General features: G+C 41.7%; 2 protein-coding genes across 2 annotated transcripts; both read left to right on the top strand.

The window, feature by feature from the left end:
• Window positions 1-867: 867 nt before the first annotated feature.
• Window positions 868-9766, top strand: LOC133125184 (ribonuclease-like 3). The gene is made up of 2 exons (XM_061236940.1): window positions 868-1024; window positions 9039-9766. The coding sequence occupies exon 2, from the start codon at window positions 9047-9049 to the stop codon at window positions 9485-9487; it is 441 nt and encodes a 146-aa protein (XP_061092924.1). The 5' UTR covers window positions 868-1024; window positions 9039-9046; the 3' UTR covers window positions 9488-9766.
• Window positions 8358-21022, top strand: LOC133125183 (ribonuclease-like 3). Its single transcript, XM_061236939.1, has 3 exons — window positions 8358-8393; window positions 19714-19758; window positions 20307-21022. Exon 3 carries the CDS (start codon window positions 20315-20317, stop codon window positions 20753-20755), a length of 441 nt encoding a protein of 146 aa, XP_061092923.1. The 5' UTR covers window positions 8358-8393; window positions 19714-19758; window positions 20307-20314; the 3' UTR covers window positions 20756-21022.
• Window positions 21023-22915: the final 1893 nt, after the last annotated feature.

The raw sequence follows: 22915 nt of genomic DNA on the forward strand, positions 1-22915 counted from the left end.
ATAAGATATCCAGACTGATGATGTTGATAGGTCTTGGACATCAGGAAGTCATGGCATGCAACGGATATGCAACCAAGTAAAAAAAATAATAATAATAGATGATTATGTTAATTTGTCCAATTTATTTGAGCCCATGAAATTGGGGGAAATATGTATAAAAAGGGCTGTAATTCTTACACCGTTTACCTGATTTAGATATAAATACCCAAAAATGTAAGCTGAAAGTTGGCCCGTTATGCTCATACTTATTATTTACTCCAATATCTTGTGATAGAGCAATAACTTTGTAAATCTCCGAATATTTATCGACCTGACTGTATATCCCATGGGATTGGGTGCCCGGAGAAGGTCTAGCAATTCTCATTCTAATCAAAACTTGTATTGGAAGAGAGCTGTAAAAAATGCAGCTGTACTTTTATGAAGCCAGTCAAGCTTGGCTCAGCCTTGGTGTAAAATCCAGTTAAGACCAGCTTGAAATACCAGCTACCAGCTGCTTCAAAACCTAGCTTGAGCTGTTTTTCCAGCATAGAAGTCATGTATTTTATTTATTTGAAAAAACTGTTTCTCGGTCTGCAGTTCCCTGTCTAACTGCAAAGAGAGAACAATGAGAGAGAGCGTTAAATATATTTTTCACATGTTCTTACTATATTTTGATCAGAATAATTGTCCTCTTGCTACATGCTGGGTGTGTACAGTATATTAGGAAATGGACGTTCAGTAATCAGGAATCTTTCAGTATCATCGTCCCTCTGCTCATGCGGGTGCCATGTCATATTCACTCTTCCCTTTTCTACAGGTTGAAAAAAGAAATATATATATATATATATAAAATGTAAACATTTTGGGAGAAACACGATGATTCATGCAAGATCATCTGCTTGACAGTTTGAGAGGTTCGCTTCTACGTTATGGGAGGGTGTGAGCCCCTGCCTTGTATAAAAGCCAGAGAAACAAAGAAAAATCATCAATTGACCTTCCTCCAGAGTGACAATCTGAACTTGTGAAAATCCCCATCATTCTACAGGTTGGTAACTTTCTATTAGCCACATCGTGTTTCTCCCAAAATGTTTACATTTTATATATATATATATATATATATATATATATAGAAGATGTAGTTATGTTTGTCTGGTCAGATATTGGTGATAAATGTTTATTTAGAGATACAATGAGTGCCAGTTTTCATAACCAAATCGTGATTCATGCAAGGTCATCTGCTTGAGGTGCATAAAGAAATTAATGAATAAAACAAGCATTTTTTACAAGCATTTTGATCATGTGTAGCACTATTTTTCTCCCTCAAGTAGGAAATATTAGCTTGTGTTTTGGATGACCTTGATCTAACTCATGTTTTTTGTTTTTTAAAGGGAGAACTATGGAGCCTCTACGCTCTGGCCTGGTTCTGGTTCTGGTTCTGGTTCTGTGTGTGGCTGGATCAGTCCAAGGTCAACCACCAGATGTGAAGGAGAGATATAAAGAGTTCCTTCGGCAGCATATCCATAGTAGCATGACTGTAAAAAAATGTACCAGTGTTATAAGGCATCTGGAACTCACCGAGCCTGATGGAAAAACTTGTAAAGCAGTCAACACCTTCATTAAGGCTAGTAAAAAGCAAGTCAAACAAGTTTGTACCTCAGGGACCAGAGTAGGCAATCTGGTGCAAAGTGCACAAACCTTTCCGTTAATCATATGTAAATATAGCGGAGGGAAACCCACTCACCCCCATTGTGACTATAATGGATTTAAAGACACCAGATACATTAAGATTGCCTGTGACCAGGGTTGGCCTGTGCACCATGGCGGTGACATTATAGTCGTTTAAAGCCAAGGTAAAGAAATGCCAGAATGTTTAATCCGTTGCCAACATTACCAGTTCATTCCGTTCTTCTGTCAATCCTGATACAAAAAGCAGTGCTGTCAGCTACTGCTTAAACTGTGTTTGCTTCTGTATTGCATAGTAATTGCTTATTGCCATATTTCATTTATTTACAGAATTTTCAAAAAACACCATGCTCTGTATCATGTATGATGAACACATGTCTCAGAAGAAAAGATTTTCTGTGCTTGCTATAAAGGTTTTCAGCAAAAACACGTCTGTGCCGTAATTATTGTTTCCGTGTTGTTATTTTTTATTTTCATTTGTTGCAGTCATTTTCTTGTATTGGATGATGTTACAATGCTTCCCAGCTGCATAAAGGCAATCTCTTAATTTCCACATCTCTCTTTTTGCCCTGGCAACTATTAGATATATCCATCCATCCATTATCTTAACCCATTACATTACATTTACATTATTGGCATTTGGCAGACGCTCTTATCCAGAGCGACGTACAACAAAGTGCATACCCATAACCAGGGATAAGTTCGCTGAAAGACCCTAGAGGGAAGTACAATTTGAACTGCTATCTGTACAACAAAGAGAAGGACGAGGGCCTTTTTTTTTTTTTTTGAGAACAAACAAACAAACAAACAGCAAAAGTGACCAAAGTTAACGATCCAAACACTGCTTACCTAGCCAACTAAAAATACCGATACACAAAGCAAGTCACAGAGACAACAATTAAGGTTCACAGGGAGGTAGGGAGGGAGGGGGAGAGGTGCTGATTGAAGAGGTGTGTCTTCAGCTTGCGCTTGAAGGTGGGGAGAGATTCTACAGTTCTGACCTCAACGGGGAGTTCGTTCCACCACCGTGGAGCCAGAACAGACAGTAGTCGTGAGCATGAGGTGGAGGTTCGGAGAGGGGGAGGTGCCAAGCGGCCTGTGGAGGCTGAACGCAGAGGTCTGGCAGGGGTGTAGGGTCTGATGATTTTTTGTAGATAAGCTGGGGAAGACCCTTTAACTGCTTGGAAGGCTAGCACCAATGTTTTGAATTTGATGCGAGCCATGACAGGCAGCCAGTGGAGGGAAGTAAGCAGGGGGGTGACGTGTGAGTATTTGGGAAGGTTGAAGACCAGACGAGCTGCTGCATTCTGGATGAGTTGGAGGGGTCTGATGGCGGACGCTGGGAGGCCAGCCAAGAGGGAATTGCAGTAGTCCAGGCGGGACAGAACCATCGCTTGGACCAGGAGCTGGGTCGAGTAGGGGGTGAGAAAGGGGCGGATTCTCCGTATGTTGTATAGGAAGAACCTGCAAGACCGGGTCACTGCCGCAATGTTCTCGGAGAGGGACAGTCTGCTGTCCATCACCACGCCGAGGTTCCTTGCACTGGGTGACGGCGTGAGTGTGGTATCCCCAAGGGAAATGGAGAGATCCAGATGGGGAGAGGTTTTAGCAGGGATGAATATCATTTCAGTCTTGCCTGGGTTGAGCTTTAGATGGTGGTTGTCCTCCTTGCTGTGAGGCGGCAGTGCTACCCACTACACCATCCGTGCCGCCTATGATTATACTTATTTTTTAGATTTATCCTTTAAGTGGATAGGCTACAGCAGCAAAACACCAATAAGTCTAAAAAATAAGTCTAAAAAATACCTAATAAAGTGCTCAGTGAGTGTACATGTATATAATGCTCCATGCACATAGCAGTGGATAGGGCATGGTCAGGGTTTGGTCCAAACTGTGGGGCACAGCAAGACCCAGGGCCTGAGCTCAATACAGCTTTCTCACACCTAAATACAGTGAGTCCAATTAGAATATCCCTGTTTTTAATTCATTACATTTGTAATTCATTTGATATACAAACAAATCTAAGTCTTCCTTTCTTCATTTTATACTTATTATCTCATTTGAAAAGACTAGACAATTTTTTAAACCCACTATGAAAATCTCTTTATTGACAGTTTGGATGAAATTGTTCATTTTCTATCACAGTAATAGTTGCGAGTTCTTTGGTATCCTACTATTTTTAAATGCCATTTGTTTAGACTGTCTTTGAAAGCATAACCCATAAAGCATAACCCATAACCCAACCTATTTACCCAAAATTACATATCCAGACTCTGATGATGTTGATAGGTCTCGGACATCAGGAAGTCATGGCATGCAAAGGATATGCAACCAAGTAAAAAAAATATATTTCATAATAATATTTCATTTATTTACAGAATTTTCAAAAAACACCATGCTCTGTATCATGTATGATGAACACATGTCTCAGAAGAAAAGATTTTCTGTGCTGGCTATAAAGGTTTTCAGCAAAAACACGTCTGTTCCGTAATTATTGTTTCCGTGTTGTTATTTTTTATTTTCATTTGTTGCAGTCATTTTCTTGTATTGGATGATGTTACAATGCTTACCAGCTGTACAAGTACAGGTGGACGGTAGGCAGGCTCAGGGTCAATGATGGTGCAAGGGTCAAAACCGAAGTCTGCTCCGTGGGGCAAAAGCACAAAAACAGCAGGCAAAGTCGTGGTACAGGCAGGCAATGGTCAACAAAACAGAAGTCAATAATCTTTGGTCAATAAACAGGCTTGGATTGTAACAGGTAGACAATGGCTTGCCAAAACCCAACAAATTTCACAAAGACATGACATGAAACTGAGCATTATATGCAGGTGTAGACAGGTATAGACAATTAGCTTGAGAGCAGCATGATAATGGAAATCAGGTGTGGAGGATTGACAAGTTAACAAGGTAATTAGTAATCGTTAGTAATAAACCTATCCTGCCCTAGCATTAGTAAATTAGTAAATGACATGCACAAGAAATGTAAGGTAACATGAACACATGGTTAGAGTGTTAGTATTACCCAATCCGGATCTAAAGTTAGTAGATTAGTAAGAAGACTAAATTGAAACAATTAGGGTGTGAGTGACAGAAAGGGAGAGAGAGAAAGCAGAAATGCAAGATTTGCAGAAAGACGCGAAAAGGTGTCTGCTAATCAATGAATAGTACAACATAACATGAAACATAAATTGTGACTTAACAAGTTTGCAAAACTATGACAATAAACTATATTACGCGACATGACAAGACTGACCTAGACTGTATTTGAAAGCTCCTTAAACAGTCTGTGAATAAGAGTGCACTTCAGTTCCAAGAAAAGCATGCAAAATAACATCATCACCAAGGAGGTTCACAGTATGATCTCAGCGAAAAGGGATTAAAACCAAACAGGCAACCGAGTGTTCATTTATCATATTGCAGATAATCACGCCTGATGGTGCTGATGTATGACAAGTTATTAGTATTATTATTAACCATTATTTATACAGGGTAAGTTGATTGAGCAGCAAAGCCCTGTTTAGCCCAAGTAGCCTAACCTTAATGTGTTTGGACTGTGGAATGGAATGGGGAGAACACGCAAGCTCCACACAGAAAGGTCTAGGCTGGGAATTCAACCTGGGACCTTCTCACTGTGAGGTGACAGTGCTATCCACTGTGTCACCATGCCAACCGCAAGTGGGAGAAGGTTTGTTTTTTGTTTTTAGTAAGGCAAGCAAATGATTTTGGGCAGCCTGTAGCGTAGTGGTTAAGGTAAATGACTGGGACAGGCAAGGTTGGTTGTTCGAATCCCAGTGTAACCACACAAAAAAAAAAAAACCCGTTGAGCCCTTGAGCAAAGCCCTTAACCCTGCATTCCTCCAGGGGAGGATTGTTTTCTGCTTAGTCTAATCAACTGTACGTCCCTCTGGATAAGAGCGTCTGCCAAATGCCAATAATGTAATGTAATGGGTTGAGCAGGTATTGAGGACCTTATGCCCCTCTTGGGGGGGTGGACTCTATGACCAGTCCTTTCCAGTGGTCCACCCCCCGTTTCTCTCTCGCTAGGGTCTTGGTGATGTGAAAGTCCAATATCACGCCGTCTTGGAGGAGGTTTTGGATCCTCCTCCGGAGAGTGATCAGGTCTACTGTTGTTTTTTGGTAGACCTTGATGTTCCTCGTCTCCCACAGGACCTGCTCCACAGTGTTGATGATCCTCCACTGACGCTGGAGCTCAGTGGTCTTGCATCCCCCCGGCGGACCGTAGAGGATGCCCTCAGCCATCAGGGAGGACCTCGGCAGGAACCTGCTTAGGGAGATAGAGGAACAAACGAGGCCATGGAGCACTCCCAGAACAGATGGTGGATGTGTTCTTAGTAAGTGCATCTGTGGGGGCAGCGTTCAGTCAGGGTTAAGTGCCGGCGATACATAAATGTCCTAGTGGGGAGACACCTATGGGCTGTCATCCAGGCAACGTCTCTTTGTTTGTTGGTAAGACACTTGTGTGTCACATTTGCCCAGATGACTTGCGGGTCCCGGTCATGGGGAGCATTACAGTTTGGACAGATCTTAAATAAGCCATGATCATTTTATAGCTCCACGAGGTTAGGCCAGCCCTGGGCAGACCTGTCCTGTAGGCAAAGTCCTTCAGGGTTCGGTAGACCTTATACCGGGGGGTCCCAGCTATAAGGTATGGTGAGGTCCAGCACACCCAAGCCCATTGCTCTGAGGAAGGGGTGGCATAGTACCTGGAAAAGGTACCAGAGGCCTTACCCACCTTCTCTGTGTTCTGGACAAGGGTGGCCAGACCCTGCACCATAATGATGGTTACAATGTCTGGGACCCCCCCCCCCCCCCATTCCGCTCCTCCTTGAGGAGAGTGTCGCGTTTCAACTTTTCCATGTTATTCCCTCAGACAAAGCAGAAAGCCATCCGGGTAATTAGCTTCCTGGTGGCTTTGTCTCTGGGAAACACCATCCCCACATAGAGCAGAATGAGTAGGACAATTGCCTTCAGGACAAGGATCTTACCCACTATGGTCAAGGGCCGTGCACTCCAGCTCCAGCTGATTTTGTTTTGGACATGGCGGAGGGCTCCCTCCTGCATCAGCCTGGAAGGTCACCCCCAGGAGCTTGATGGTATTCCCACACACAGAGAAGGAAACGGTCAGCTCTTTACTCCAATGTGGAGACAGGAACAGTTCACTCTTTTACCTGTTGACCAGGGCACTAGTGGCCACACAGAAGATGTCCAACACCTTGGTGGCACAAGCAGTGGGCCGACTACCTGTGGCAACGATGGAAATGTTGTCCATGTATGCCATCACCTTCAAGGTAGATGACGTACAGGAGAGATGCTAGAGAGCACCCCTGCCTGACGCCAGACCTGACAGTGAACGGGGCAGAGGGCTGCCGATTAACAACCACTCTGCCCGTTATCTCTGTCAGACAAATATTTGTCCAGTGCAGGAGGGGGCCAGGAATGTTCATTCTCTCCAGCACTCTCTCCAAGCACACATGACTCACCCGGTCAAATGCCTTCTCCTGATCTAGGCTGAGAAGGCACAAGGGGGACCTCCGCTCCCCGGAGTGGATAATTAAATCCCTCACGAGGAGCAGGTTGTCATTTATGGACCTCCCCTGCACACTGCAGGTCTGGTCCGGTCCGATCACCGATGTTATCAGGTCTTGGAACCTCCTCATCAGTGCCTTCGCCGTGATCTTATAGTTGACTGAGAGGAGGTTGATCGGCTTCCAGGAGGTCCTTCAGGTTCCCCTTCTTTGGGATAAGAGCTACTGAGCTCTGTCTCAGGGAGGGACGCCCTGTACACAGCCCTGAACACTTCCGCCACGTCCTCCTTCAGGAGATGTGTACAGTATATTAGGAAATGGACGTTCAGTAATCAGTAATCTTTCAGTATCACCGTCCCTCTGCTCATGCGGGTGCCACGTCATATTCACTCTTTCCTTTTCTGCAGTGTAAAGTCATTGCGGTCGCAAGCAGCGTTCAAGAATGAGCCAAAACAAGTTTGCAGCATGGAAACGTCCCAATCTCATACCCTGAGTAAGCACATTAATTTAAATTAATCACCAGAACCCTGTCCAACACAGTATTACAATTCTTTAGGAGGTTACCTCATAAAAGAGATATAATAGTTGTGGAAACTTTGGATAACTAACATATACAACTGTCATACAGTTATTGAAATGACTTGAACTATTCCTGAACTGAAATCTGAAATCAAGCCACAGCACTGAGCCCTTACAAGCTCATGGGCAAAAGGTATATTTGCAAAGGGATTTAACATGGCGTCATTTGGACATTGTGATAACAGCCTAGTAGAGTTACGCCTGTTCTCCAAACATCCACACCTGGCTCTGTGGCTAACAGTATATTCACCAATGTTCCTGAGATGAAAGGAGGTTGCCTTTTAGAGTCAACACTGCATTTTCACTTGAAAAATGACAAAGGGCTAACCTCTCCTGGTCCTCTCATTAGTCACGATGATGTTCCTATTTCTTGTTTCCCTTCCTTGTTTAACTGTAATGTTGAACTTTCAGGAGTACAGAGCAAATAGATTTTAATCTTGGATATCTACATTTACTTTTTACTGCATCAGCTTTCAGGAAAATGTTGGAAGGTTGACAGGTTTGCTTCTACGTTATGGGAGGGTCTGAACCTCTGCCTTATATAAAAGCCAGAACAACAGGCTGAGTGTGACATTCAGCAAAGACAAATCATCAATTGACCTTCCTCCAGAGTGACAATCTGAATTTGTGAAAATCATAGTTACAGGTTGGTAACTTTCTGTTAGCCACATAGTGTTTCTCCCAAAATGTTTACATTTTATATATATATATATATATATATATACATATGTGTGTGTGTGTGTGTGTGTGTGTGTGTGTGTGTGTGTGTGTGTGTGTGTGTGTGTGAATATATATATAGTTATGTTTGTATGGTCAGATATTGGTGACATTATGTTTATTCAGAAGTAAATTGATAAATTGAGTGCCAGTTTTCTTAACAAAATCATGTGATTAATGCAAGATCATCTGCTTGACGTGCGCAGTGAAATTTATGAATAAAACTGTTTTACAAGCATTTTGATCCTGTAAATATGACTATTCTCCCTCAAGTAGGAAATATTTTTGTGTTTTCCATTTCACTGAATCACAAAGATCATAACACATCCGCAGAAGACTAAGAGTGTGACTATGGGACAGATTCAATCAGCATTTGAGTAATGCAGAAGACTAGAATATTTGTTCTATTCATTTGACATTTAAATAATCTGATATGACATTAAATTATGTGTACAGTATGTGCTATTTCAGCATGACGACTGACCAGCCATCTTGAATGTCCTTGATCTAACCCATGTTTTTTGTTGTTTAAAGGGAGAACTATGGAGCCTCTACCCTCTGGCCTGGTTCTGGTTCTGGTTCTGTGTGTGGCTGGATCAGTCCAAGGTCAACCACCAGGCGTGAAGGAAAGATATGAAGAGTTCCTTAGGCAGCATATCCGTAGTAGCATGACTGTAAATAAATGTACCGGTGTTATAGGGTATCTGAAACTCACCGAGCCAGATGGAAAAACTTGTAAAGCAGTCAACACCTTCATTAAGGCTAGTAAAGACCAAGTCAAACAAATTTGTACCTCAGGGACCGTAGTAGGCAATCTGGTGCAAAGTGCACAAACCTTTCCGTTAATCATATGTAAATATAGCGGAGGGAAACCCTATCACCCCTATTGTGAATATCGGGGATTTGCAGACACCAGATACATTAAGATTGCCTGTGAACAGGGTTGGCCTGTGCACCATGGCGGTGACATTATAGTCGTTTAAAGCCAAGGTAAAGAAATGCCAGAATGTTTAATGCATTGCCAACATTACCAGTTCATTCCGTTCTTCTGTCAATCCTGATACAAAAAGCAGTGCTGTCAGCTACTGTTGGCTTTTCCCATTTAAACTGTGTTTGCTTCTGTATTGCATAGTAATTGCTTATTGCCATATTTAATTTACAGAATTTTCTAAAAATACCATGCTCTGTATCATGTATGATGAACACATGTCTCAGAAGAAAATTATTTTCTGTACTTGCTATAAAGGTTTTCAGCAAAAACACTTCTGTGCCGTAATTATTGTTTCCGTGTTATTTTTTATTTTCATTTGTTGCAGTGATTTTATTATATTGGATGATGTTACAATGCTTCCCAGCTGCATAAAGGCAATCTCTTAATTTCCACATTTTTCCACATCTCTCTTTTTGCCCTGGTAACTATTAGATATATCCATCCATCCATTATCTTAACCCAGAGTCCTGAACAGGGTCACAGGGGGGCTGGAGCCTCTCCCAGCGTAAGGCATTTGGCAAAAGGAAGGAATACACCCTGGACAGGTCGCCAGTTCATTGCAGGGCACATGTAAAAAATATAAGTTAAATTCTTAGGAGCAGGGCTCCAGTGCAGTATGGCATATATATATATTAAAACCAAGAAGAATTTATTTACGGGCAGGTAGGTCATCATCTTAGAATTCAACAGTCAATTTACAGAATACACAAATTAAGAATAGAGATTCATAATCTGCTTTAGCTACACACAGATACAGAGTATACACGGTGTGGGAAGTCGAATGCGATCTTCCGCTACACAAAGAACGTGGACAGTGTGGGAAGCCAGTTACGATCATCCCCGATTGGTTTGTCTCCCTCTCTTTTATCCCAAATCTCCCATGTGAACCAGGCGGCAGTGCCATAAATTAACCTGGAAAAGTGGTTAAATCTGAAATTTAGACCCCTCCCTCAGGGGTTGGAAAGTAGGGAAAATGAGATGATTACCAGAGAGGTTTTCCCTTGAGTTACTGAAACTATGGTTTATTAAACTCCATTTAGTATGAAATGCATCTCATCTGATTTCCTTGATTTTACCAGATCACATCCATACCAAACAGATTATGCTTATGTCTTATTATGTTGTAGTTGTCACAAAAAGTCCATCATTAACCCAGGAGAGTAGTGAAGAGTGTAATGACAGAAGTGTCCAAATGGGGGCACTGTGGGCGTGCCCTGAGTCTTTCCCATAGGAATTTCCCATAGGTCTCACCAGGCAGTGAGACCTTCAGGTCAGGGGCCTAAAGAAAATGGCTTCTACAGAGACAGATTTCATACAGCTTCCCCTCAGCTCCTGGAAAAAAACTAGACCATTGCACCAGTTGCACTGAACCAATCAGAATAACACCAAACATTACTATATTCTGACATGGAATTATCATGAAACATCTTTATACCGAGGGAGAAGGCAGTCTCGTAATCAGTACACCAGGCAAAAAGTCCGGTAGCCAGGAAAGCTGTCAGCGGGGCAGAAGTACAGGCGGACGGTAGGCAGGCTCAGGGTCGATGACGGTGCAAGAGTCAAGACCGAAGTCACAAACGAAAGCACAAAGACAGCAGGCAAAGTCGTGGTACAGGCAGGCAATGGTCAACAAAACAGAAGTCAATAATATTTGGGCAACAAATTTTGCAAACACATGACATGAAACTGAGCATTATATGCAGGTGTAGACAGGTGTAGACAATTAGCTTGAGCGCAGCATGAGAATGGAAATCAGGTGTGGAGGATTGACAAGTTAACGAGGTAATTAGTAATCGTTAGTAATAAACCTATCCTGCCCTAGCATTAGTAAATTAGTAAATGACATGCACAAGAAATGTAAGGTAACATGAACATATGGTGGTTCATGTGGGGGCGACATGGCTCAGGCAGTAAGAGCAGTCGTCTGGCAGTCGGAGGGTTGCTGGCTCGATCCCCCGCCTGGGCTGTGTCGAAGTGTCCCTGAGCAAGACACCTAACCCCCCAAATGCTCCTGACGAGCTGGTCAGGGCCTTGCATGGCAGCCAATCGCCGTCGGTGTGTGAGTGTGTATATGAATGGGTGAATGGAGAAGCATCAATTGTACAGCGCTTTGGATAAAGGCGCTATATAAATGCCTGCCATTTGCCATTTGCCATTTGCCATGGTTAGAATGTTAGTATTATCCAATCCTGATCTAAATTTAGTAGATTAGTAAGAAGACAAGGGAAATTGAAACAATTAGGGTGTGAGTGACAGAAAGGGAGAGAGAGAAAGCAGGAATGCAAGATTTGCAGAAAGACACGAAAAGGTGTATGTTAATCAATGAACAGTACAACATAACATGAAACATAAATTGTGACTTAACAAGTCTGCAAAACGATGACAATAAACTATATTACGTGACATGACAAGACTAACATAATACGTGACATGACAGTAACATAACCAAGACAATAACTAAACATAAAACATGACATGACAAGCATGAAACGTGACATGTAATTAATTTGATATACTAACAAATCTAAGTCTTCCTTTCTTCCTTTTGCACTTATTATTTCATTTGAAAAGACTAGACAATTTTTTAAACGCACTATCAAAATCTCTTTATTGACAGTTTGGATGAAATTGTTCATTCTATCACAGTAATAATTACGAGTTCTTTGGTATCTTACCATTTTTAAATGTAATTTGTTTAGACTTTATTTGAAAGCTCCTTAAACAGTCTGTGAATAAGAGTGCACTCCAGTTCCAAGAAAAGCATGCAAAATAACATCCTCACCAAGGAGGTTCACAGTATGATCTCAGTGAAGAGGGATTAAAACCAAACAGGCAACCGAGTGTTCATTTATCATATTGCAGATAATCACACCTGCTGGTGCTAATGTATGACAAGTTATTAGTATTATTATTAACCATTATTTATACAGGGTAAGTCTGCCAAATGCCAATAATGTAATGATTTCATGTGTTTGCTGTTCATTTGTTTTATGCATCCACTATACATGATTATCTCTGATGATGATGTTGTGATTTCAGAATTCAGGAATAAAGCTGCATTCTCTGAAGTCGCTGACAGACTCAGAAGTGCTGGGTGGGGTCAGACTCGTCACACATCTGCACGTGGACATGGGAGGTGATCCCGGGGTACACAGACTGCATGGGCAGCAGCTTCCCGATTGGCTGGCCCTTCTTCACGTCCCCGCTGCTCTTGTCCGGCTTCAGGTAAAACAGCTTGAAACACAAGCCTGCCGAAGACCACATGAGTCAGCGAATCCATCCATCTACCAACTGCAGTTCAATAGCATTTCATTAATCTATCTACTGCATTTATATTCCTTCAATACACTGTAAGTGCAAAATATTGCAAACAAATCAACGTTAAGAAGTGTACAGTACATTTCTTCATAGCCCAGTTGAATCTCAGTATCAGAATATTAGTTTTGAACTAATATACAGTGAATCAGCCTGCTTGAAGGCAATTGATTTTTGGCAAATGAGCATGGTTAAAATGATCCTGGTTTCAGGAACACTCGTGGAACTTGTGTGAGACTTAAAATGTGTAGTCATAGCAAAGCATGTAACGTTATTTGTAAAAAAATTTTGTTATTCCAAAAATACAACAAGCCCCCCCTCCGCCACCACTCCCACCCCACCCTTACTCCAGTGCTGAAGCCAAATCTTTAAGGACAAATCTTTCAATACAGGTTATAGATTTAATTCCATGTGAACAAACTGGATTAATGTCCAATTTTGATTCGGTGTGGGTTGGCACTATGATACCCAGGAAATAGCAAATGGGACAGTTCTTAGCACTGCAAAGTCTGTCGTAGCAAGTGTTTTCATCTGAGAGGTTACCCCATTGGCAAATATTTAGTCAAACTGTCTCCCTTCATTGGCAGTATTTTTGTTTTATTTACCAAAAATATATGCATATAAGATCCACATGAATCTGCTTCAAGGCCCTACTGTTGGCATTTCAGGCTGCTAAGGGGACTGCCCCACCTTACATACAATCCTTAATCACTCCCTACTCCCCAGCAAGACCAATCTGATCTGCCAGCTCTGGTCGCCTTATGGTTCCCTCACTACGAGCACCTGGCGGTCGAGCTGCACATTCACGCCTGATTCCGTTCTGGTTCCTCAGTGGTGGAATGACTTGCCTACCAGTGTCAGGACAGCAGAATCCCTCCCCCTATTTCGATGCAGACTAAAAACACACCTTTTCAAACTAAACCTTAGTGCACCCTCCTTGAATGTAGGAGGGGGGAAACCCTGGAAGCGGGAATGCGCGCAATTTACATCTCGCCTGTAAACCCGTTAAGCTCCGACTAGAGTGTACAATGGCAAGTTTAATGTACATGATGGATTGTGGAGTTATTTTTTTTGTGTGGTTACATGCGAGGCGGAATCGGCAAAGCTCGCGGCCGAACCGGTTAGGTTTGTACGCCGCATTGTTCAATATTAAAAGTGGTAAACACAGTCACCTGGGTTGAGAAGATGTGACAGTTTTAAAGTTACCAGCGAATGCAAATGGGCAATCATGTTCGCCAAACAAAAAAAGACCAGTATCAGTATAGGCAGTTTATTTATGTCCCGCGCTTGGGAAATGGCAAAACCCATCTATTTTGGTGTTCCGGGAGGGGTGCAATAGTTTGCCTGCAAAAAGTGTCCGTGTGATACAGTGATCTATCACAGTTCATTTAATTTATTGCTTACGTTAAAATGACCATTATTATTTTTGTTTATATATTTTTGGTATCAATTATTTCGTTTTGTGAAGTTAATTTAATATTTAAGTTAATATTTATTTGTATTGTCAAGGGGGAGGAGTTTTGTCTTTTTAAGGTCCTGCTGCAGGTTCCTTGAGGGAGAGAGAGAGAGTTAAGTCATGGAGAGTTAAGATGTGGAGAGTCACACTGCTGGAGGGATCAATAGACATAGCCTGCCTTATGACATATGTTATACAGTACTTTGTCAATTTTTGTTTATTTGTTAGTCTTTTGTAAATAAGATCACTGTGAATATCTGCACCGCTGTGCTGGACGTGGCTCTTGAGATTTTGGGCTCTGTCCTCCCTCACACCTCCACCACCCTCTGGTATCTTACCACATTACCACAGCTTACTTATGCCCACCTGTCCAACGAGGATTCAATCCTTTTACAGAGGCAGACCAGGATTGGGGGAGTATGGACACTCCCACATCCTCCACAAAATATCAACAGTCCCTCGACCATTCATGACCAACCATGACCAATAAGGGGGCAGCCTGTATTGTAGTGGTTAAGGTGCATCACTGGGACCTGCAAGGTCAGTGGCTCGATCCCCTGTCTAGCCACAATAAGATCCGCCCAGCCATTGGGCCCTTGAGCAAGGCCATTGGGCCCTTGAGCAAGGCCCTTAACCCTGCATTGCTCCAGGAGAGGATTGTCTCCTGCTTAGTCTAATCAACTATACGTCGCTCTGGATAAGCAAGCCTGCTAAATGCCAATAATGTACTGTAATGTAATGACCTTCTAAGCAGTAAGAGAGGGAATCCTTTGAAGAAAATAGCAGAAGTACAGCCTGAGGTCTTAAACTACCGCAGCTTGTAAAAACAGAAAGTAAAGAAATGTATATTAATATATAAATATACAGATCATGAGGGGCATAGGGAGACATCTAGGTTAGTTTTCATGACATCATGAGGGGGAAGGAGGTTAGGAACTAGATCATTACTATGTTAAATGCAGTATTGGATGTAGAGTGTAGTGTGTAATATTAAATATCCACAGGTGGCGGTGTCTAACAGATTTATAAAATTGGGAAATATATAGCTATGACAATAACCAGGGACTGACAGCACCCCAACACAGCATAGAACAGTAAAACTGAGCTGAGCTCTTAAGAGAACTGTGTGTGTGTGTATATGTGTGTGTGTGTGTGTGTCTGTGTGTGTGTGTGAAAGAGAGAGGGAGATACAAATGTTGCTCATTCTTCTGGGTGAAAAACACACAAGCTGCTTTGTATGTGGCAACCTGTCATCAACAAAGAAGCGCAATGCCTGCTAACATATGTAGTTAATTCATTATTTCATTGTGTGTATCACACGACATACATATGGTAATGTGAATGCACTGCTGACGTTCATGTTGTACAGTACTGTGCAAAAGTCTAAGGCATCTGTATAACCTTCTGTACAGATAAGATTCTTTGGATGCCTAAGGGTGCCTAAGACTTCTGCACAGTACTGTATGTGTGTACAATATGTGTATATCAGTTAGGTTGTATAATTTTAAGTTTGAGATAGAAGGGGGGGGGGGGGTCAATCTCATATTTCCATTAAGCCTTTGTCATTAACACTCAGAGACATTTCTGTTTCATTCTGTCTTTTATTAAATTGCAGCAGGTGAAGAAATTAAATTGGCATGTTTTCCAGGAAAGTGTGATAGACAGCCAGCAAACTTTCATTTGAAGCCAGATACAACTTTCATAACTTTTCAGAATTCAAGAATGAAGCTGGTCTCCCACGCGTCTATTCCCTGAGACACAGTGACGTGCCTCTCCTGCAGTCCCATTGTACATACTTCAGATGTGGCGTGTGTCATTGGAGCCCAGTTATGAAGCCTCTCGTATAGAATTAGAGGTTGGAGAAGAGGTGAACTCCTGTCTCTGGTGTGCGAATGAAGGTGTAAAACGATGAGAAGATGGCTACTGCGGGTTCTCACGGGCCTCAGAAGTATTGGTCATCTTGGAATCATCTATCAACTGACCCTTTCAGCCCCAAGCCCCATGGCTCCACCCAAGGGATCCCAAAATTCCAAGGGATTTTGGCTTTGGTTGAGAAAATTGAGAAAGTTGAGAACATGTTGTGTGGTTTTAAAAGGCTCAAAACAATATAGCAGCCATTTTGATTGGTTGAAAAGGTATAAGGTGGAGAGTGCCTTATGGCACTCTTTGGATTTCATGATAGTTATGCATGAGTGCCAAATGGCACTCTTGTGACTGAGAGGGGTAATGACATATCATCAGTCTACATGCAATATAAAATATTAAAGTATGTTATGTACCCTGTATAGTTTCAAACTGATTAACTGCTAAATTGTGCTAGAATTACACAGTGAACCCATATGTAAAACAACCAGCTGGCAGGGGGGGGGCCCATCTTGAACTGTGTAGACCAGACAGTGAAGGACGTTGGGTGTCTGATATGACTGTCCAACTGATTTTTCCAAAACTCTTAATGATTCATGCCAGAAGTGTATCTACATGTAAGTGGCTTATAATCAATATATCACATGTACGCTGCTTGTTATCCAATCAAATGAACATAGAACATTAATCTTATTAATGTTAGAAGAGAATAGTAATCAAATGTTTAGTATGTCTGTATAGGTTCAATGATTTACTGCTGATAAATTTGTGTTAGAAGTGCATAAGTGACCCATGTGTAATCTAAAGTAGAGTAAAATAATTAATATGAAGTGGAAAGTACCAAAAATGATTATTATGCTGCAAAAAGTACCAAAAACGATCTATAGGTCATAGAAGGTTCTGGAAAACACTATACAGTGAATAGCACCGTGTTTTACATGATTCCTATGTTAATGATTCCATTTTGTTATACAGCCTACAAAGCAAGATGTATGGAATAAAATCCTTTTTTGTTTTGGAAATCAATAGGGCGATTCGCCACAATGGTTTCAGAACCGAGAAGGTAGCACTGCCAAGTCAGCTGATGGTTTAGGAGGAGTTAAGATAAGAACAGTGTGGGTGATTGGCCAGAATGATGTTTTAATGGGTGTAAAAATGGCAGTCTGGGTCCATGTTTTTGGTCCGGCTTTATGCAAGACCACCGAGCTCCTCTGATGCTGGAGCTCGGTGGTCTTGCATCCCCCCGGCGGACCGTAGAGGATGCCCTCAGCCATCAGGGAGGACCTCGGTAGGAACCTGCTTAGGGAGACAGAGGAACAAACAAGGCCCCAGACCCGCCTGGCTACGGAGCACTCCCAGCACAGATGGTGGATGTGTTCTGAGTCAGTGCATCTGTGGGGGCAGCGTTCAGTCAGAGTGCCGGCGATACATAAATGTCCTAGTGGGGAGACACCTATGTGCTGTCATCCAGGCAATGTCTTTTTGTTTGTTGGCAAGACCCACGGTTGTAGATTTCTCCCAGACCAGGGACACGGTTACCATGTGGTGGTCCGAGAAGTGCACCGCCTTGGCGCAATAGCTGTGCACCCTCAGGCCTGGGGAGAAACATATAGATTCTGGAAGAAGAGGAGGCAGGGGAACTCACAAATGTGTGTTGGGGAGGAGAGGCGCCCCCGGCGTCGCAGAGGGTCGCAGGGGGTTTTTACATTACGCACACACACATGCATAATGACCTGAAAAGGGTTCCTCTATGGAGACTTGCCAAAGAACCTTGTCCCCGCTAACATTCACCTGCATTCTGCTATGACAGGTTACTGCAAGCAGCAAAGACAAACTGTGTGCATGTTGGGTGCTAAGAGCTGTGTATATATCCAACACCCTCAGTGTGAAGACTAGGGTTTGCAACCAAAAGCCTGTTCAATTCCCAGGTGCATGTCTATTGGTTTACCCCATAACCCAACCTATTTACCCAAAATAACATATCCAGACTCTGATGATGTTGATAGGTCTCGGACATCAGGAAGTCCTGGCATGCAACCAAGTTAAAAAAAAAGAACAATTTAATAGATGATTATGTTAATTCGTCCAATTTTTTTTGAGCACATAAAATTGGGGGAAATATGTATAAAAAGGGCTGTAATTCTTACACCGTTTACCTGATTTAGATATAAATACCCAAAAATTAAAGCTGAAGTTGGCCCGTTATGCTCATACTTATTATTTACTCCAATATCTTGTGATAGAGCAATAACTTTGTAAATCTCTGAATATTTATCGACCTGACTGTATATCCCATGGGATTGGGTGCCGGAGAAGATCTAGCAATTCTCATTCTAATCAAAACTTGTATTGGAAGAGAGCAGTAAAAAATGCAGCTGTACTTTTATGAAGGCAGTCAAGCTTGGCTCAACCTTGGTGTAAAATCCAGTTAAGACCAGCTTGAAATACCAGCTACCAGCTGTTTCAAAGCATAGCTTGAGCTGGTCTAACTAGTCAATCAGCTACCAGCTGCTTCAAAACCTAGGTTGAGCTGTTTTTTCAGCACAGAAGTCATGTATTTTATTTATTTGAAAAAACTGCAGTTCCCTGTCTAACTGCCAAGAGAGAACGACGAGAGAGAGCGTTAAATATATTTTTCACACGTTCTTACTATATTTTGATCTGAATAATTGTCCTCTTGCTACATGCTGGGTGTGTACAGTATATTAGGAAATGGACGTTCAGTAATCAGTAATCTTTCGGTATCACCGTCCATCTGCTCATGCGGGTGCCATGTCATATTCACTCTTTCCTTTTCTGCAGTGTAATGTCATTGCGGTCGCAAGAAGTGTCAAGAATGAGCCAAGACAAGTTTGCAGCAGGGAAACGTTCCAATATCATACCCTGAGTAAGCACAGCAATTTAAATTCAATTTAAATTGTAATACTGTGTACGACACAGTATTACAATTTAGGATTTAGGAGGTTACCTCATAAAAGAGATATCACAGTTGTGGAAACATTTGATACGTCACATATAAACCTGTCATACAGTTTTTTTAATTCCTTTAACTATTCCTGAATTGAAATCTGAAATCAAGCCACAGCACTGAGCCCTTACAAGCTCATGGGCAAAAGGAGTATTTGCAAAACAAAGGGATTTAACATGGCGTCATTTTAATAGCCTAGTTGAGTTACGCCTGTTACTCACCATTTACTGTATATTCACCAATGTTCCTGAGATGAAAGTGCTCCAGAAAGAGTGCTTGGTTGCCCTCGTAAAGAGGAGGTTGCCTTTAAGAGTCAACACTGCATTTTCACTTGAACGATGACAAAGGGCTAACCTCTCCTTGTATTCTCATTAATCACGATGATGTTCCTATTTCTTGTTTCCCTTCCTTGTTTAACTGTAATGATGAACTTTCAGGAGTACAGTGCAAATTGATTTTAATCTCAGATATGTATGTTTACTTTTTAAAACTGCATCAGCTTTCAGGAAAATGCTGGCAGGTTTGCTTCTACATTATGGGAGGGTCTGAGCCCTTGCCTTGTATAAAAGCCAGAACAACAGAGTGTCACATTCAACAAAGACAAATCATCAATTGACCAGAGTGACAATCTGAATTTGTGAAAATCCCCATCATTCTACAGGTTGGTAACTTTCTGTTAGCCACATAGTGTTTCCCAGAATGTTTACATTTTATATATTTATACACACATATATATGTATAGTTATGTTTTCATGGTCAGATATTGGTGACATTATGTTTATTCAGTCGTAAATTGATAAATTGAGTGCCAGTTTTCATAACCAAATCATGTGATTAATCATCTGCTTGACGTGCACAGAGAAATTAATGAATAAAACCGTTTTACAAGCATTTTGATCATGTCAAGTCCTATTTTTCTCCCTCAAGTAGGAAATATTTTTGTGTTCTCCATTTCACTGAATCACAAAGATCATAACACATCCGCAGAAGACTAAGAGTGTGACTATGGAACGGATTCAATGCAGAAGACTAGAATATTTATTGTTCTATTCATTTGACATTTAAATAATCTGATATGACTTTTAATTATATTGACTTTTTGAAAAGGAAGTCAGTCTATTATGTGTACAGTATGTGCTATTTCAGCATGACGACTGACCAGCCATCTTGAATGTCCTTGATCTAACCCGTGTTTTTTGTTGTTTAAAGGGAGAACTATGGAGCCTCTACGCTCTGGCCTGGTTCTGGTTCTGGTTCTGTGTGTGGCTGGATCAGTCCAAGGTCAACCACCAGACGTGAAGGAGAGATATAAAGAGTTCCTTCGGCAGCATATCCGTAGTAGCATGACTGTAGATAAATGTACCGGTGTTGTAGGGTATCTGGAACTCACCGAGCGTGATGGAACAACTTGCAAAGTAGTCAACACCTTCATTAAGGCTAGTAAAAAGCAAGTCAAACAAGTTTGTACCTCAGGGACCAGAGTAGGCGATCTGGTGCAAAGTGGGACAACCTTTCCGTTAATCATATGTAAATATAGCGGAGGGAAACCCACTCACCCCCATTGTGAATATAATGGATTTAGAGACACCAGATACATTAAGATTGCCTGTGACCAGGGTTGGCCTGTGCACCATGGCGGTGACATTATAGTCGTTTAAAGCCAAGGTAAAGAAATGCCAGAATGTTTAATCCGTTGCCAACATTACCAGTTCATTCCGTTCTTCTGTCAATCCTGATACAAAAAGCAGTGCTGTCAGCTACTGCTTAAACTGTGTTTGCTTCTGTATCGCATAGTAATTGCTTATTGCCATATTTCATTTATTTACAGAATTTCCAAAAAACACCATGCTCTGTATCATGTACGATGAACACATGTCTCAGAAGAAAAGATTTTCTGTGCTTGCTATAAAGGTTTTCAGCAAAAACACGTCTGTGCCGTAATTATTGTTTCCGTGTTGTTATTTTTTATTTTCATTTGTTGCAGTCATTTTATTATATTGGATGATGTTACAATGCTTACCAGCTGCATAAAGGCAATCTCTTAATTTCAACATTATCTCTCTTTTTGCCCTGGTAACTATTAGATATATCCATCCATCCATTATCTTAACCCAGAGTCCTGAACAGGGTCACAGGGGGCCTGGAGCCTATCCCAGCATACATTTGGCAAAAGGAAGGAATACACCCCGGACAGGTTGCCAGTTCATTGCAGGGCACATGTAAAAAATATAAGTTAAATTCTTAGGAGCAGGGCTCCAGTGCAGTATGGCATATATATATATTAAAACCAAGAAGAATTTATTTACGGGCAGGTAGGTCATCATCTTAGAATTCAACAGTCAATTTACAGAATACACAAATTAAGAATAGAGATACAGAGTTCATAATCTGCTTTAGCGACACACAGATACAGAGTATACACGGTGTGGGAAGTCGAATGCAATCTTCCGCTACACAAAGAACGTGGACAGTGTGGGAAGCCAGTTACGATCATCCCCGATTGGTTTGTCTCCCTCTCTTTTACCCCAAATCTCACATGTGAACCAGGCAGCAGTGCCATAAATTAACCTGGAGGAGTGGTTAAATCTGAAATTTAGACCCCTCCCTCAGGGGTTGTTAAGTAGGGAAAATGAGATGATTACCAGAGAGGTTTTCCCTTGAGTTACTGAAACTATGGTTTATTAAACTCCATTTAGTATGAAATGCATCTCATCTGATTTCCTTGATTTTACCAGATCACATCCATACCAACAGATTATGCTTATGTCTATTATGTTGTAGTTGTCACAAAAAGTCCATCATTAATCCAGGAGAGCAGTGAAGAGTGTAATGACAGAAGTGTCCAAATGGGGGCACTGTGGGCGTGCCCTGAGTCTTTCCCATAGGAATTTCCCATAGGTCTCACCAGGCAGTGAGACCTTCAGGTCAGGGGCCTAAAGAAAATGGCTTCTACAGAGACAGATTTCACACAGCTTCCCCTCAGCTCCTGGACAAAAACTAGACCATTGCACCAGTTGCACTGAACCAATCAGAATAACACCAAACATTACTATATTCTGACATGGAATTATCATGAAACATCTTTATACCGAGGGAGAAGGCAGTCTCGTAATCAGTACACCAGGCAAAAAGTCCGGTAGCCAGGAAAGCTGTCAGCGGGGCAGAAGTACAGGTGGACGGTAGGCAGGCTCAGGGTCGATGACGGTGCAAGAGTCAAGACCGAAGTCTGCTCCTCGGGGCAAAAGCACAAAGACAGCAGGCAAAGTCGTGGTACAGGCAGGCAATGGTCAACAAAACAGAAGTCAATAATCTTTGGGCAACAAATTTCGCAAAGACATGACATGAAACTGAGCATTATATGCAGGTGTAGACAGGAGTAGACAATTAACTTGAGCGCATGAGAATGGAAATCAGGTGTGGAGGATTGACAAGTTAACGAGGTAATTAGTAATCGTTAGTAATAAACCTATCCTGCCCTAGCATTAGTAAATTAGTAAATGACATGCACAAGAAACGTAAGGTAACATGAACATATGGTTTGAATGTTAGTATTATCCAATCCTGATCTAAAGTTAGTAGATTAGTAAGAAGACAAGGGAAATTGAAACAATCAGGGTGTGAGTGACAGAAAGGGAGAGAGAGAAAGCAGGAATGCAAGATTTGCAGAAAGACACGAAAAGGTGTATGCTAATCAATGAACAGTACAACATAACATGAAACATAAATTGTGACTTAACAAGCTTGCAAAACTATGACAATAAACTATATTACGTGACATGACAAGACTAACATAATACGTGACATGACAATAACATAAC

This window comes from Conger conger, chromosome 3 (assembly GCF_963514075.1).
Source record: "Conger conger chromosome 3, fConCon1.1, whole genome shotgun sequence".
Classification (NCBI taxonomy): Eukaryota; Metazoa; Chordata; class Actinopteri; order Anguilliformes; family Congridae; genus Conger; species Conger conger.